Source organism: Corvus cornix, chromosome 7 (assembly GCF_000738735.6).
Source record: "Corvus cornix cornix isolate S_Up_H32 chromosome 7, ASM73873v5, whole genome shotgun sequence".
In the NCBI taxonomy this organism is placed as follows: domain Eukaryota; kingdom Metazoa; phylum Chordata; class Aves; order Passeriformes; family Corvidae; genus Corvus; species Corvus cornix.
In genome coordinates this window covers 5,688,024-5,705,520 of record NC_046337.1, presented here as the reverse complement: position 1 = coordinate 5,705,520, position 17,497 = coordinate 5,688,024, and the positions used below count along the sequence as shown (strand labels likewise).

General features: G+C 48.6%; 1 protein-coding gene across 1 annotated transcript; it reads left to right on the top strand.

The window, feature by feature from the left end:
• The first annotated feature begins 3,619 nt into the window (after positions 1-3,619).
• Positions 3,620-16,553, top strand: LOC104694220 (carnosine N-methyltransferase 2). Its single transcript, XM_039555526.1, has 9 exons — positions 3,620-3,723; positions 5,202-5,434; positions 7,471-7,532; positions 8,881-9,019; positions 10,563-10,615; positions 13,685-13,792; positions 13,900-14,030; positions 14,330-14,423; positions 15,425-16,553. The coding sequence occupies exons 1-9, from the start codon at positions 3,655-3,657 to the stop codon at positions 15,778-15,780; spliced, it is 1,245 nt and encodes a 414-aa protein (XP_039411460.1). The 5' UTR covers positions 3,620-3,654; the 3' UTR covers positions 15,781-16,553.
• Positions 16,554-17,497: the final 944 nt, after the last annotated feature.

Here is a 17,497-nt window from a genome sequence, read left to right as displayed (position 1 = left end):
ACAATCAGTTTTTAGCAATTAGTGGAGATGCAATTTCAAAACCAAACAGTCCCCAGTGCCTCTGTTCTCCCTTAAAACATGGATTGCCATGAACTGGCAGCATTAGTTCCATATTTGAATATTTGGATTGTTCTCTCACTTTTCTGAATTGATCATTATGATATAAGATTAATTTGCTTTCAGGGTATTTACCAGAGTCTTTTTTCTCAGACTCCTGAAGACACCCTGACACCCACTCTCCCTCCCTGCCAACCACTGAAAGCATTCATGAAATTGCTCTAAAATTAATCAATTTTTGGATTTCTTTCAAAGCATTTTCTGTGTTTTGAAGCCTGGAATGCATTTTGGGTACCTTAGCACACTCCTGAAGCTGAAATTTTGCTGTTAAATATTTGCCAGAAGAGGGGTTTTTTTTTCACATTTCACCAGACCTCAGGAGCTGGGAATTAATATAAGCACCAAATATCCTGACACCTGAGATAAAATAGTAAGAGTGGGTGCTCGCTGCAGAAGGCCGAGGTTACTGGAGGTCAGAGCCGACAATTACCGTAGGACTGGAGCCCTCCTTGCTCCCACAGCATTGCTGATGCATTGCACAGACTCCTGCAGCCTAAATGTGCTCCTGGGCACCTCTGCGGAGTGCTCCTGCCCTAGAGAGCAGGGCTGATCCTGCCTATGCCTCTGCCGAACCAATTCTCCTGATTTTATCTCTCTTATTCCTAGGTGAACTGTGGATTTCAAAGGAGGAGAAACAAAACAAAGCAAAAGAAATTACCCAGAGATTTGACTACTGAGCCTGAGGAAATCTCCTGGCTTTTCCCCACAATAACTGCTCCAAAGTGGGGCCATTTTCAGAGATTACCAGTTTGCTGAATACCATTTCCCCCCCCGTGTTCAATCTGAAGTACTTTTCCTTTCCACAGCCTATAAAAGAAGACTAATCCACAAACTGAAAGGCAAAGCCTCCACTCTTCCCTCTGCTGAGTCTTGGTGCAGAGAGCAATATTCAGCAAGAAGCAATTGCACTGTAACTGCTGCCTAAGGGCTGATCCCTACAGGATGAGAACTCAGCGAGTGATAAGTTTCCAAATGACCTCTGTCAGCTCCTAAAGAGAAAAAGCAAAGACAACAGCAGCCCCTGTGAGTGGGAAAGACCAGCTCGAGCTTAACGTGATGGGATCAAAGCGCAACAGAGAGTGGAAAAGTGTCCTTGCATCCCCACCTAGTGGCATTTGGTAAAATCAATCTGTAGTCCCTTGGTTTGGACATGCTGTCCTCGGTTAGTGCAACCTGCTCACGTTGATAAACGTGATTAGCCAAAGGTGCTGGATTTGATCTGTTTTTGTAAATACTCCTCAGAGTTTGAGAGATGGCTGAATGTACCGCCAGTGGAAAGGAAGCTTTGACCCAGCTTTCGAAGAAGAGTTAATTCAGATGAGGATACTCTTTTTAAGAGGGGGACAGACCAGAAAGATTCACAGAAGAACAGCCAAAGCTTCTGTGAAAGGTGAGCATCCCCCACTGGTCTCATACCCACTCTCCCACTGTTTCTTCTCTCTGCTTAGCCGCAAAGAAGCTGACTCATCATCCTTTGTACATTCCAAGAGATATTCCAATTTTGTGGAATTCCAGATTTCTGCCTGGCAGAGTGGCTTTTCCTGGGACACCTCAGCTGGTCAGAGCATTCCGATCCCTTCACGTGTGGTGTGATGGCTGGGCTCAGGCTGGCTTTAAGAGCAGGTAAGTAAAACTAATTTAAATTCGGGTCTTTCATTTCCTGTCCCACTCAATTAATTCTCTTGAACCACAAAAACCTCTCAGGAACCAGTCTCTGGCCTTACTACTTGCTGACTTTGTGCTCGGGACAAAATCTCTTTTGCTGGTAGTTCTTCATGTTTTGGTACAGCAGGATTTGCAAATACCCCTGTTTTGGAGTGCTGCTCCTGTTGGATGTGTTTAATCCTGCTGATGTTGGACTCCCAGCACATGCTACTGGCAGCAGCACAGGTACAGCCAGAAAAACCAAAATTCTGAGTGTGTCTTCCTGGCTGAAGACATGTGAGTTTTGGAGTGGTAAAAGGCACATTTTACCATATCTGTCTTTATTCTCAGAGACATTATTTTTTCAATACTGGATGGGTTGTAGAGCAAAGCTGGTCTTCACCTTGAATCAAAGAGCCTTTTTTGCAGGCAGCTGTATTGGACTTTCCCTCTGCCCTTACCTTGACTCTGTAATTACAACTACATGAGTTATGACCTCTAGTCAAATGGGTTGAAAAGGGTCATTTTAAAAGGTCTGGAAGAGCTGTACCATGATCCAGGCTTTAATAAAGATGCAGTAAGGGCTGTGTTAAAACCAAAAAAAAAATCCAGACACAGATACTTCAGGTTTTTTGGGAGGTTGAACAGAAACATGCTTGGAACCCAGCAGCGGTGAGGGCTGCTTCCCCCAGGAAGGGATGAGTTCTGCTTCTGCAGTGTCTTTTTTTCAGTATTTATCAGAAATTATGTTCTTTTTCCCATAGGCAAATATCCTATATACACATATAAAAACAAACACTGTTGCTCAAACTCCAAGATCTACTGCTGCCCAGGATTAAACGATTAAAGAAAAAATTTCTTCCTTTAATGAGAAATCTTGTTAACTGTCAGGAAAATGGGTGCTACAAAATTGTTGGTTGTCCTTCTCTCTGCCAGAACTTGCTTGATGAGGAATAACATGTTTGCACGAAATATTTCATGTAGGAGAGTACAGTAACTGCTGTACTTGAGAAGATTAGTCTGGAAAACTGAAAATATCTAACTGATGAAAACATTTTCATTAAAGCAGGAAACTGCTACAGAAGAGCTTTGCTCACAAGAAAATCAGAGTTACATTACCTGAGCTTTAGTCGATTCTTCTAGGCGGATTTGGAAGGGTCTCAAAAAACAAAGCAGTAAACATGGGATCACAGACTGGTTTGGGTTGGAAGGGACCTTAAAAACCATCTAATCCCAAACCTTCTGCCATCAACACTCTAAAAATGCCAAGAGCCTTCCTGACAATCATCAGCCTAAAAGCTGATTGCTATTTAGAAGGTAAATTTATTGGAATTCGATACCCAGGCTTCTCAGCCTGGAGACGCGGGTCCGAGCGTGTTGTGGTGGGCTGATGGAGATGGAACCCTGGGGGGGGGCTCGGGGCTGTGGGCAATACCAGCCTCAGACTGGCTTGCCCTGGGGAGAGTGAATGACCTATTTCTTCAGGATGAGCCCAAAACTGACCTCCGGAGCCGCAGAGTGCAGGAGGAAAAACAGTCGCTTTGTTTTCCTCTGCCCGCAGCCCAGCTCTGGCTGTAGCCATCATCTCGCTTTCGAGCTCTGATCAAAACTCAGCTTTTTCAGTTTGTACGGAAAACAGAGTTCAGAGCGGATTTAGTCACGAGCTCGCCAGAACGACCGAAAACACGGCTGGCAGAGGGTACATCCTCCAAAGCCACCCCGCTGCCAACTCCTGCCGGCGCGGGCAGCTGCCCACAATGTCCCGTTGTTCGCAGCCCCGCGGAACAAAGGCTGCTGTTGGAGGCTAATGCCGGCTCAGTGGTGGCATGCGCCTACGTGGGCTCTGCAGCCGGGGGGGCACAGGGCGGCAGGGAGGGGGAGCAGCGCCCCTGGATGTACAAGGAGGTTTCCAAGGGCTGCGCAGCTCCTGGCTGCTGGGCACTTCTCGACAGCTCCGGGGAGGTATGGCTTCCTGCCGGGACCTGCGGGGTGTCCATCCCTGGCTTTGGCGGGGGGGGGGGGGGGGGGTGCGGGATGACTTAGCTGGGACAAGGCAGAGGTGGCTGGGGGGCACGAGGCTGCTGCGGGTGCTGGGACACTCCAGGTGCATCCACTGGTGCGCGGTTGGTGTCTGGGGGATGGCATCTCTGGTGGGAATGCTGAGGGATTGAACTAACTGATGTAAAATCACTGCCCAGGTGGTCGAACGGCACCAGGACCCAAATCCGCACTTTAGACCTAGCAAAGAGGTTCTGGTCTTTCCTCACTTAAAATGTTCTGAATATTTTGTTGAAGAGTAGCAATGCAGTTGTTTCTGGCTTAACGTGCTGCTGCGGACCTGCCTTGAGGTGGATAACTTAAATCCATGTGGAAGCCAAATCTGGTATAAACCAAGGCAGGTCGCTTGTTGGTGAAGCATCTCCACCTGACGTCCCTGGTCTCAGGGATCTGTGCGGGGCAGGAAGTTTTCTGAGGATTTCAGCAAGAGGGGAGGCTTTATCTGTCGTCTTCTCAATCTGTTCCACCCGCTGTCCTCAGGCAAAGGCAATGATGAGGATCGTAATGCTATTCTTTCCACCAGTGGACCTCACCTGGAAATATAAAGTCTTTAAATCCTTTCTTTTTTACACTCGTGTTACTAGATTTTAGGCAAAAGGAGCATCAGTCCGGTGGGTGCGGGTAGGGGAAAAATCCAGAGGCAAGTGCAGGGAACGCCCAGGATTTTCTGTGTTTGGTGACTGCCGCACCTTCTGCTGTGTTAACCCTTCTTGGGGACCTCCAGCCACCTCTGCCCTGGATAGCTGTCCCCCAAAAAGTTTCCTTGCTTTCTAATCCCTGCGGCTTAGCAAGCAGAGCGGGAGCAGGCTGGGCTCGCTGCGCCCCCGTCCTGGCTGCCCGGTCCCGCCGTCCCTTTGGTGGGGCAGGATAGGGAGTCCCAAACTGCCCGGGGGCTGCAGTGCTCGCTAGAGGTTCTGCAGCTATGCCCCTGAGTCACAGACGGAAAAATCACTTGTTCAGGTCTCCGGGCAGCCAGTGAGCTCCTCTTCTCCCTGGGGACGGCAGAGATCTCCCAGCGCATCCCCCATCCATCAGGCAGCAGCGCAGCAAGGATGAAGGAAAGCGCTCCCTCCCGCCCAGGGCGGCGAGCAGGAAGGAGAGGCAGGGCTCGCAGCACATTAAAAAGTGCACGGAAACGGCTCCCGGTCTGCCCGGCGCCGGCTCGCACCCCTCAGCCGCTGCCACTCCGGCTCCGAAGGCTCGGAAGTCTCAATGTGTCCCTTTCTGTGTTTCTCTCCCCGCACGCAGCGCAGCCCCGCGCCATGAGGACACCGCTGCGGACGCCCGGCCCCGCGCTCTGCCCGCCCCGGCGCCCCGCTCCTGCCCCGCGGGGCTCGGGTTTCCCCCTGTCCCTGCCCCAGTGACGCTGCCTGTCCCGACAGGTCCGGCAGAGCCGCACGCCGGGGCCGCGGTGCCCGAGCGCCGTGCGGGGCTGCGGCTGGACATGCCGACCTAGGGCACGGGCGCCCGGCTGCCCCCAGCCCCGCGCCCGGCTGCCGGCTCACGGAATCGCAGCGTGTTCTGAGCTGGAAGGGACCCACGAGGATCATCACCAGCGCCTGTGTCCCTGCACAGCATCCACCCCCACCATGGAGCCACCTCCAGAGGTGAAGAGGTATGTGGGTTTTGGCAGGAGCGGGATGGTGTTTCCCAGCTGCTGTCTCTGTGTCACAGGTGGGTGTGTGTGAGGTGGGAGTAGCAGCAGATGTGTCCGTGTCCTGGGGCGGATGGGGTCTCCCCCCTTAGCCTCTCCGCAGCCTAAGTTTAGGAATAATGAAATTTATGAGTTATGAAGAAGTTCTTTCAATTTGTGCTCCTAGAAACAACTTTTTCAACTTAAAGGGGTGCATCACTCAAAGTAATAGTGTGAATTCCCTGCACCTGCTGTCCATAATGCACCCAGCTCTGTTCGTGGAGGGAAGAGGTTTAACCTTGTGAGCTCAGTCTTGGCTGGGAGCTGTGGCAGAACCAGCTGCCTGTGGACATCCCACTCCCTGGCAGTCCCTGCCTTGGTCCTGCTGCTGGTTATTGGGGTCCTGGGGTCGGCAGCACCAGCCCAAAATGTTATTTACAAATTTTAGGATCTGGTCTGGATTTTAAGCCAGATTTTAGAGGAAGTCTGTTTGTTCCCATTTCACCTTCTCAGCAACGTGTTAATCAGTCTCAGATTCCAACCTCTGCCTGCAGAGAAATGGCAAAAGTGCCAGGGGAAGAGATCTTGGCATCATCTGTGCTGGTGAATGCTTGTGTTGAAGTCTGTCCCGGTCTCCTGGCATGGCTGGAAACACTTGACCGGTCAGAAATGGAGTTCATGTCCAGAGTTGTTCCTCCCTGCACAGGAAAAGCCACACTACCCTTGAGCATTTTAGTGGGAGATTTACTCTGAAAACCATCTTGCTGAGTTCACCCAGCTGAGGGGACAAAATAGCCCTCTGTTCTGAGAGGCAGAGATGGGAGAGGTCAGAGGTTTAGTGGAAATTGGAGGGACTGGCTCACAGCCAAGCTGGAGATTATGGAGGTGGGCTGAGTTCTGGCTTCTTCCTGCTGAACTTCTGAGAGGTCTTTCCTGGGGAGAGGTGAGGGCAAGGTGGTGGAAGAGAGACCTTTGACATACCCCATGGAAGCGAGTTACACGACTTTGGCACTGAACTCAGATGAAATCAACTGCTCTTGCAGGACTCTGGCAGTGCCCCAGTGTCTCCAAGACTTCTGGGACATCTCAGTCTTTTCTTGCCTTCGCTGACCAAAGCACTGCAGCATTTGCACGTGGCCACTTCCTTGCCACATGGCCAGCATGGTCCTTACGTATCTGTATCTCAAAGCCCCACTACAAGACTCCCTTCTTTACTTTTCCACCTCCTGCCTTGTTTTTCCTCCTCTTGGGATTTTTTTCCTTGGCAGAGAAGACTATTGGGCTGGAGTCTGCTATCTCAGGCTGCTTGTCCTGAAGCATTTTCTAACAGCAAAGCTTTGGTGTGCCTAACACAGGTTGTACAGGATATCACCCCTAAGACATGCTGTGCATCTCAATACTGAAATGTGGTTACCCAGGAGGTGACTCTTCCCTTTGCACAGACAGCCTCATCCCAATCCAGTCTTTGCAGAAGTGAGGTCCTTGCTCCAATTTAAATTCATCCCTTCCTTTTGCCAGTGGCACTTCAGCCCTGTTTTATGTACGAGGTTGTCAAAGGAAAATGAAGAAAGGAAAATGTCAGTCTAATGCCTGCCACTGCATTAACTGGTTAATGGTTCTGCAGGAGTATGAAAACTTCCACAACACGTCTCACACAAACACTGGAGCAGTGCCCAGTTGTGGATGCCCCATCCCTGGAAGTGTCCAAGGCCAGGTTGGACAGGGCTTGGAGCAACCTGGGATAGTGGAAGGTGTCCCTGCCCGTGGCAGGGGACTGTAACAAGATGAATTTTGAGATCCCTTCCAACCCAAACTGTTCTATTGACTCCAGGATTCTATGACTATGATCAGCTACAAAGAAGTTCTGGCTTTCTCTAGTAAAAAAGAACAAAATAAAATATGGATTATCAGGAGAGGAAAGTTTGTCCTGGAGCATCTTCCCTTCGTTCTGCATTTTGAATGCAGCTTCAAAAAAGCAAGGTTCTTCAAATAACTGAAGTGCTATACTTTCCTTACAGGAATAGTTTCTCCAGCATGAACTTTGAAGCAGAGATTCTGACAACTCCACACGATAATTCAGGTATTTGGGAGACAAAAGGAAAAAAAGAGATTAAAGTAAAATGCCCACTCAGATTGCTATCACTGCAAACATGTTTTAATTATTTTGGAGTTAGAGATAGTTAAAAAAAATATATATATATATGAAGAAACAGGATGGTAAACTGACTGCAATTCAGGTGAGTTCAGCTTTATGTTAGGGTAGAGTTCAAAGTGTTGAGGATAGACATTAATGTCTTTACCACCAGTAGGGTTGGACCAGGAACACAGCTGCCAAGGACGTGGTTTTGGAAACAGCAGAGACATTCAGTTTGAGATTACTGTCCTGGGTGAGATATACATAGTTCTTTTGTCAGTGGTGACTAAAAGCAGGTGATAAAAAAGCAGCTTCTTGAAAGGCAAAAATGAGGATGAAGATGTTCTGCTGAGTCCTTCATCCTCATTTCATTTAGGAGGAATAGCTTATTTTTTTTCCCACTGAACGATGCCTTTTCAGCATTGATCTCCCAGGTGGAGGCTGCACTAGGAGTGCCTTCCTACTGCAGCCCTCTGTCCTGCAGGGCATCTTCTCACGAACCTCAGGTCTTAGTCCTGTCATTGCACCTCAGCCCTGAGCAGCTGGCCAGAGCCTGTGCCCTGGCAACAGCCCTGTCTTTGGGATGGGACAGCAGGAAAGGGAGACTTTGCAATAATTGCTTGCAATCCTTTGAGTACCCCTGGGTTTTGGCTCAGAGAGAGAGATCTTGCTGTCAGCCTCCCACATTTGAACACGAGCCCATTCAGATGAAATGTTTTGCCATCAGCTGCCCTCCTGGCCATGAGCTGCAGTTCCCAGCAGGGAATTCAGCTCCCTGGCAGCCCATTTCAGTCCCACGCTGGTCAGCCACAAATGAGATGCACAGGATTGACTACTTTTGCTTCAGCTGCAGGTGGCAGTGTTTGTGTTGCATCATCCCTCCTGGGAAGTGTGCCAGGAGCTGCCCATCTCAGTCACACTGTCCAGCATGGGCACGAGTGACAGCCCCCGGGTTTGGACACCTTCACCTTTTCTTTAGTCTTCCAGAAAACCGCTCCTGTTCCATCCCTTCCTGCAAACCGAGTGCCCCACATCTGGCTTAAACATTTTGAAGACATTTTCCTCAGGCTGACCTGTAATGATGAGCCATTTAGCAAACATGCTTATATCAAAGGGTACCCAAGAATAATTTTTGAGCCCTGAGTGTGAACAGGTTGGAAAGTGCATCCTCTGCATCGTTTTCCCAAATCTCTGGTCTCTGTAGGGTTGGGTTGGGTTTCTCCCACAGGGTAAGTGCTTTGACCCTCCATGTGCCTCGAAGCCTCTAACATGCAACCCATATTTGTTTCTCAAGAGCTCTACATGATCCCTTCCATGAGAAGCCTCACGGCTGAGGAGTATGTGGAGGCCTTTAAGTCCTTCTTGGACCACTCAACAGAGCACCAGTGCATGGATGAGTTCAACAAGGAACAAATGCCCAACATCGTGGCTGGGTAAGGAGCTTTCCTTGAGCTGGGAAAGCTCTCTGTTATCCTGGGAGCCAGCAAAAACGTTTAAGGATTTTTTGGGGCAGGAATGAACTTTTAATGCTTTTCACATTTAAGTGCCTTAATAGTGGTTTGTAGGATATTCTGTTTAAAGGCTCCAGAGTACGTGCCGTTTCAATTAATGCACTGTGCTGCCTCTCAGCTTAAGTTAAGGAAAGAGTCAAGACCTCATTCTCATGTCCACCTCTTTTCATTAGCTGATTTTCCGAGGATTAAATTTGGGTTTTTTTGGTTGGTTGTTTTTTTTTCCAAAAGAAAGCTCTCTTATGCTCTCTCCCTGCTTTTGGGACTTCATCACATCCATCCAAACAGAAACACATCTCTAATTCCCTCCTAGTGGCTAATTTGTGGTTTTCCCAATCCCCTAAGACCTCCTTATTTCTTTCCTAAGTCGATTTGCATTGCTTAAGTACCAAATGGTAATCAGTTTTGTAAAGTACTGATGTAATATCTTGAGGCTGGACAACTGCAGATAGCTTCAGAACAGTCTAGATCCAAACCACAAGAAAGCCCCTTCAAATCTGGGTACTTTTTGGATGTTATAGTAACTGTATTCTCCAATGAGAAAAAAAGTTTGGGAAGGCAAATTTTTATTCTACAGATCAGACAGATATAGATAAAATAAGCAATAAAATAATCATCATTAGTGATTATATTAAGAAATTTTAATTGTGAATTTAAATCATGGAAAATCATTGTGGATTTCTATGATGCTGATTTTGTGTTTGTCAAAGGGTCTTGACCCTCATTAGGGCTAAGGGTCCTGGACTTGCTCACACCCTTCAGGACTTATTACTCATTCCACTCTTGTGGAATCATTGCTGCGGTGTCTCCTGAGGTTGTGTTTGGGAAACTCAATCCCTTGGCACAATCCACACCTGAGAGCAGAGTAAGGCCATAAATCATGTCAGAGCATGGCTGTTATTAAATATTTCTTAGGAAGCACGTGACTGGAGTCTTTTAATAAGCAATTTTTCTAAGATAAAAATTATTGAAGATTCAGAGCCTCCTCCGAATTTCAAACCAAGATTCATGTTGATAAGAGATGATTTCCAATCACTTGGATAGCCTGATGGTTTTGATTTTCTGGGTTTTTATATCCAATATTTCCTCCTGAGGGTGCTGAGGTTTTCCCCAGCTCACCTTGTCCCTACTTCCGCAGCAGTGCCATCCCAGCCAGGTACAGCCTCTTTGCCCTGGGGTTCCCTTTTTGCACAATGCCAGCCATAGCCTGAAGAAAACTCCTTGGCAAAGGGTGAGAAACTCTACACCCTGGTGCCTACTGTGCTTTGAAATATGAGCTGGCTGATCTGGGCAGGCTCCTGCCATGCTGGTTATCACTGGGCTCAAAGGGGATGCTCAAATTTTTATACCAATTCATGTGCATAACATGAAAATTTCCAGGCCAGTGTGTCATCCAAGCTGTAAGAATGAATACATGAAGTCGTGTGATACAGCGTGGTTAAGTCATGTGTATTTATCCTTTCAGTGTTGGCACTGGAAAATCGACCATCAGCGTTCTGGGAGTTGGGAGCGGCACAGGTGAGGAGGGGGGTGCTGGGGGATGGGGATCCCTGTGGGGAGCCGAAGGAGATGCTGAAACAATGGGCAATGATGAGAACTGCTCAGGCATCAAGGACAGCTTTTCTCACTGAAGCACAGAAGGGCAGAAGGAAGAGGGGAGCTGGGATAAGGGGAGTGCTCCTTCCCTTCCTTCCCTCTTCATCTCCCTTCTGAAGCACTGCTGCTCAGCTCTTTCTGGGCAGTGAGATATGTGTGATTTTAGCTTAGTTTCTGCCTCTTGGTGACTCTCACCTGGCTTTATTTGCCTCAGTGCAAGGACTCCTCCTTCTGGTTAGGTACAAGAGCATCTGCAAACCCTGCTGGAGAAGAATTAGAGACATTGGAGATGTTTCTTCCACCCAAAATCCTGCCTTAGACTATCCCCCCTGAGGGGATCTCTCCTTTTGCTTTGCTTTTAGGGATCCCAGAGGCCAAGGCTGGGCAATGCCCTGCTCCCAGTACTGCAAAACCACCTGGCCACAACCACTAGCATGGACTGCATCAGCTTTTTCAGGACATGTTTTTTGTTACTGCTTTTACCCAGTGATAAGTAGGGTTTAACTGCAAATGATATTTTTCCCCAGAGAGAAACCCATCCTTTGGAAAAATAGCTTTAAAGCTGTTCTAAATGCATTTATGTTTAAAAAAAGCCCAAAACAACAAAAACAAAGTGGTGAAACAGCCAACTTTGCTCCCAGGGAAACTGGGAGAAAATAAAGAGTAGAGAAAAGAAGCGTTGGTTTGATTTGTCAGAGTTTACTTCTGCTTCGAAAAGTATTTTCAGCTGAATTTTAAGTGCTATTACTTTCAAATGAAAGTATTTTTCTCACTTTTTTTGGTTTTGTTTTCCTGAGTAAGAGAAAATTAGCATTTGATTGTTTTCCCCAACTGGGAATATGTTGGAGCATATGAGAAACCAAGCAGGAAGAAATCATTCAGTTCTCAATTACCCTCTATTTTCATTAAGTAATATAAACCAGAAATTCTGACTCCACAAAAGCTCAAAGGGGAAATGAACTTTTAGCATCGTCCTTAATTTTCCTTATGTCCTCTTCAGAGGAGGTTTTAATGGCAAAATAAAACCTCTAAAATTTCCTATGTTTGCTGGGTGAGTGTCCCTCGGATATGGACCTGCACCCTCTCAGCTTGCCCATGGCTGCAAGAGCTGGACTTCTGGGGCTGGGCAGCGAGTAAGCTGGGATGGCACCAAGCAAAAGGTTATATCTGATCCCTGACCTTTTCAGAGGTGGACTCTGGTTTCACAGAGCCCCCAGAATTAGTTTAGTTGATGAAAATATTAAAGGGGATTAGTGGGCAGCTCCACATCCTGAAAGCCTGTGTTGTGGTCCAAATCACGTTTGCTCAGTCACCCCATGTTTTCTCAAGGCTGGTTTAACTCTGGGCTGGGACTTGCCAGTTGCAGAGAGGTTCCAGTCCTGTCCCAGCCTTGCTGTGGTCAGTGCTGCAGGGTTGTTGCTGGCAGGGCAAGCTGCAGCAGAGGAATTCCTGCCCTAGAGTGCTGTATTTTACTGCTTGGTTTTACAGACACCTTGGCTGAGGTTTGCTCTTGCAAACACTGGATTAAGGGATTTTACAGAGGTGGAGTGAAAAAACCTCCAAACCTAAGCAGCTGTTAAGGTAGCCACTTGCTGCTGATGTACCCATTTTCCTCCATCAGTGGCTCCAGGGCCCGGGGCAGCGATACTCTGCCTCTGGCCTTGCCCTGAGCCTTGCAGGGAGCTCGAAGGGATGGTGCTCCCCAAACCAGGCACTTACAAACTGGCATTTAGGTCTGTGACAATTCATTCAGCTGCTTGCTATAGGGATCTGCCTTCCTGTCAGCAGTATTGGTGCCTGCACCCACCTTCAAAGGATGCAGCCGCTGCCTCTTCCCTTGAGCCTTTGGCCAGCCCTGCCCTGCTGCCACTGCATTCCTCAGGGGCCTGGGGTATTTTTTCTCCAGTTTCAAAAGACTCCTCCTTCCTCGGATGTCCCTGTAGTGCTGGCATGGCTGATATTTCCCTCCTTGAAGTCTATTTACTGCAGCACCTGCCAAAGATGATGGCTCTTCCCATGGCTGGTACATCAGCTGAAAGAGCAGGGAGGATGCAGTATCTTGTATCAAGACGTCTCTGTGTGACATTTGCAAGGACAGGAATATTTTTAGGCCCCACCATCAGCTACAGAGAGGATTCTTGCAGAGGTCCCACCAAGGTGGTTGCATGTGCTGTTTATTTACATAGTTTCAAGTGAACCAGGGGGACTCAGACACTTGGCGTGTCATGGCATTTCTGGGAAATAAGCAGCGTGACCTGTATCACCTCAGAAGAGGTTGGAAATTTCCTAGAACAGGAGGACAGACTGATGCTTACTCCTCCAGAGCTTACCCAGCAGCACAGGAGCACCAACAGCTAAATTTGCAGAGCACCTCCACACAAATATGTGAGTCTCTACTTGTGTTTCCAAGATAACCATCAGTTATTTGATGCCCAGGGCTGAGACCATGTGGACAATCCCCAAAGAGGAAGGATCCAGGATGCTGCATTTCAGTGGGTCTTTTCTCTTGTGATGCAGTTCCCCAGGACTTGGGGCTGTGTCACAGCAGCCACTGTGTCCCTGTGACAGCCCCAAAGGCATGAACCACCCCACGCACGTCGGAGTTCCACAGCTGCGTCAGCTGCCTCCTTGCACCCATTAAAACTTTCTGGGGTTGTTGCAAATTAACTTTTCATGGTTATTTTTTTAAACAGTGAGCTGTGATTCTTTTGACTGGTCTGTCCCACCACCCAGGGTATTGCTGTCAGCAGGTTTTTGTGCTGCTGCTTGTCTCTGCCTTGTTCTCAGGCTCCTCTGTACCTCTCTGTTAGCTCGAGCAGTACGATACCATGGTGAGAGTATCACCAGGTTATGCCACTGCATGAGCCACAAAGCACGACATGCCTCACTTCTGCTGGGGGGTTTCCTGGCAGGAGTGGTGGCAGGTGCACTGGCATCCTTCCATCACGTTTACCTGCTTTCTAAAGTAGTGACTTTGTGCTTATTGAGTAGGTGAGCAGGATTTGAAAATGATCAGGATACTGCAGGCTGTGCACCCAGGGGTCTTTATTGACAATGAGATTGTGGAGCCCAACCCACAGCACGTGGCAGCTTACAAAGGTAAGGCTACACCTGCTCCCAGGGTTATAGTGAGGACCATCCATTTGAATGATGGGTTTTTCTGCTGTTTTGTGAAATTCATGGCTTTCTTCTACTTTTTGAAACAGAGCTGGTGAATCAAGCTCCAGACCTGCAGAATGTTTCTTTTATTTGGCACCAGCTCACTTCCTTGGAGTATGAACAGCAGGTGAAGGAGAAAGGCACACATAAGAAATTCGACTTCATCCACATGATCCAGGTAATGGACATTGCTTTGACACAGGACTATTGGCTTTAACTACTCCCTTCAGTGCTGCTGTGTGCTTGAATTTAGGACCAGAGCTGAGCACAGCTCTCCCATAGCAATTCTGCAGCAGCTCTACAAACACCAAAGCTGGCAATGCTCAGTGCTGTGAGGTCTCCCTAAATGTGCATGCAGAATCAGGAAAGGCTGGGAAGCAACTGGGACAGAATTTAAAACACCTCTAAAGAAAGGGTTCAAGCCTTTGGAGGGTCACTATGGAGGAGGAATAATAGCTGTGTCACTGTCTCTCCTAGATGCTGTACCGTGTGGAGGATATTCCCAATACTATCAAGTTTTTCCACAGCTGCCTTGACCATCACGGTAAACTCCTGATCATAATTTTATCAGGTAAGGGAGACCTTGTATTTTTTGTTTAATTGATGGAATTTTGAAGAGCTTTGACGTTTGAGAGTCACAAATATTTACCTGGGGATACCAGTAGTGTTTATTCTACAGTAAATAACTAAAACAAATGCTGAATTTCATATGGAGCATGCAATCTTGGGCTTAGCCCTGGACCCCAGTGTCTGATGGGTCGACTTAGGCACAGCCTTTGTGCTCTTGCTTCCCTGCTTATGAAATTGATGTAGTGGAGAGAAGTGCGGCTGTCCATGAATGAGGGTCAATCCTTCCTCATGGTGAAATCAACAGTGTAAAAACACAACCTGAGCTCTGGGTGGACCCATCTTTGGGGCTCTTACCTCGGCACAGCAACGACCCAGACCCCAGCAGGAAAACAGATGCTGCCAAGAGCTGCAGGCTTTATGGTAGGATGGGAAAAAAGAGGCACTATGTGATGGCACTTCTTTAAAAAGTAGAATGTTTTATCCCTTGTGCCGTTCATTAATCCCCTGCTCATAGTGTGGTGGAAAAAGCACGAATTCCCATGTTTCCCATTAAAACTGCCTCTCCCATTGCCTGTAGGCTGTTTCCCTTGCTTTCTGGGGCTGTTTTCCCACATTTCTTCAATGTGCATTCATAATTGAGGTTTGATGTATGAAAACTGCACAGTTTTGGCCAAGGGACAGTTAAGAGGCTGCACGGACATCCAGGTTCAGCACGTTGGTACCTCTGTGTGTACCCTTCCTTCTGAACAAATTCGGTGCTGGAGACATCTCCCAGGAGTTTCCTTTAAACAGGAGAGTTTCGGAGGGAGGGCTGAGGGAGACTAGCAATTTATGAGGCACAGACATTTGTAAGCAGACTCATGAAAGGGGAAAGCTCTCCTCCTGCTCCTGTCAAGGTCTGGGCCGGCAGCGAGCGAGCCTTTCCAGCTCATTTCATAGTTCATTAGCTGGTGTTTGACTGCCTTGGCTTTGCCAAAGTAACCTCCCCTGGTGCCTCGGCAGACAGCAGCGGATGGGCCAGCCTGTGGAAGAAGTACAGAGACTGCCTGCCCGCCACCGACAGCGGCCACTACATCACCTCCAGCGGCATCACGGAGGTGCTGCAGAGGCTCGGAGTGGAGCACCGCGTGTACGAGTTCCCGTCGGGCTGGGACATCACCGAGTGCTTCATCGAGGGGGACGCGCTCGGCGGCCGCATGATGGATTTCCTGACGGGGACAAAAAACTTCCTGGGCACGGCCCCGCCGGCGCTGCGGCGGCGGCTGCAGGAGGCTCTGTGCCAGCCCGAGTGCAGCAGCACCAGGGACGGCAGGGTCATCTTCAGCAACAACCTCAGCATGATCGTCGTGGAGTCCTAGAGCCCCGAGACGAGCTGGGCTGAGTGCGGGGCACGGCGGGCACGGGAAAGGGCAGCATAGAGAGGAGGTGGGCTCGCAGGATAAAGGCAAGGGAAGGGGAGTCAGCTGCAGCCTCCCCCTGCCAGCCAGCGCCAGGGGAGCCGCCTGCCGCGCTGGGATGAGCTCTCTGTGCCGACGAGGTCGGCAGGGCCAGGATTGCACCCTGGCTGTTTAGCCCATCCCTAGGAGAATATTTTCCAGAGAGCAAAGAGCTCCATCTCACTAAAAGCCTACCTGGAGTTGTGTTTAACAGTATGCATCCCGTCTGTGCCTTCAGTGGGACTTCCACTGTTCTATGCAGCCAGCGTGTTTACACAGCCACAGCCACGCGTCTGCACCACCTTCGCAGCTGGGAGGAGGTGGCAGCCCCTGCTCTGGCCGTGTACAGACCCACCCAGGCACTGCTTCCATCTGTGCCAGGAGGAAAACAGTGAGATGGCCCTGCTGCTTTGCACCCAGGTAATGTCACTGCACCCAGGCCTGAGCTGTTAAGTTGCTCTGCACTAGGCTATTTCACATGGTTTTATCAGCACAGGCATTTACTGCCCCAAGTCTCTCAGCGTCTCGCAATACAGACATGTCTTAAAAATGTATCAGCCTTTTTGTTTGGAGCATATTTTGGAACCCAGGATGATACTTGCTCTGTGCTCTTTCAGGCAGATATTAATTTTGTTACTTTCTTACTACTGTTTGTCTCCATATAAAATAAAAGCAATCTTAAAACAAAAATGTCACATCTGGTTCTGCACATGTGGGCTTACAGAAAATGAAGAGCAAAGAGGTCATTTAGTTAAAACCAAAAAATATGCAAAGTACTATTTTATGGAAGCGTTAAGGGTTTCTTGTAAGTGAGAAAGATGAGCCTGAGGATTTGGAAGAGCTGGGAGTGAGCTGCAGCTTGTCCTTGTGCTGCAGCCCTGGGAGGCAGCTTGGCTCTCTCAGAGCAGCATCGCTGCAGCACAGCAGAACAGCACCAATGGCACTTGAATGTGGTGTATGTGGTTAAAATGTTAGTATTATTAACATGTTAAGACTATTTCCACAGAGCCCTGGGTTGTTCAGAGGGCTGAAGGAGGTGCTGCCAGTGCAGCCAGCTCCAAAGGGAGATGCCACACAGGATGCCAGTGAGGTTTGGCTCTGCATTTGGCACCATGGTGCTGTGCAGACGCTGGACTGAGCACATGAGGGAAAGCTGCCTGCAGTGCCAGCAGCCTCACTGCAAACAGCTCTGAGGGGAGAAAACACCAGATCAGATGGGAAATACCTGCAGGCACAGAAGCTATCTCTGTGTCTGATTTTTCCATGCTTAAGATGGGTAGGACACACCCTTGTGCACCTCTAGGAGCCCAGGCTGAGGCCTGGGATGGATCAAATGGCTTCTTCCAGCACCATGAACACATGAGTCATCACAGTGGCTTGCAAGACCTCCAATGTCATTGTCACCCAGATCCTGCTGATCCTGCTAAAGTTGTCCCACCCCTCCCACTTGAATGCAGCTACTGCCAAGGGCAGCACTGCCTGTCTGAAAAGGTAATGAGCCCATGGAGTCATTGGGGCTCCACTCTGTCCTTTGTTTTTTTCGGGTATTTTTTTTAAGTTTGGTTTTTATCATACCTTTTGGAAACACAGCCATTTCTCCTGAAACTACTGTAAGGGGAAAGATGAGCAAAACAGTGGG

What these genes read in the sequence shown, in the direction of transcription:
- LOC104694220 (XM_039555526.1), top strand. Translation starts at nt 3,655, where the DNA reads ATGTACAAGGAGGTTTCCAAGGGCTGCGCAGCTCCTGGCTGCTGGGCA. An exon ending in ACTTCATCCACATGATCCAG is followed by an intron (nt 14,031 to 14,329) that starts GTAATGGACATT and finishes TGTCTCTCCTAG; the next exon opens with ATGCTGTACCGTGTGGAGGA. An exon ending in CCTGATCATAATTTTATCAG is followed by an intron (nt 14,424 to 15,424) that starts GTAAGGGAGACC and finishes GTGCCTCGGCAG; the next exon opens with ACAGCAGCGGATGGGCCAGC.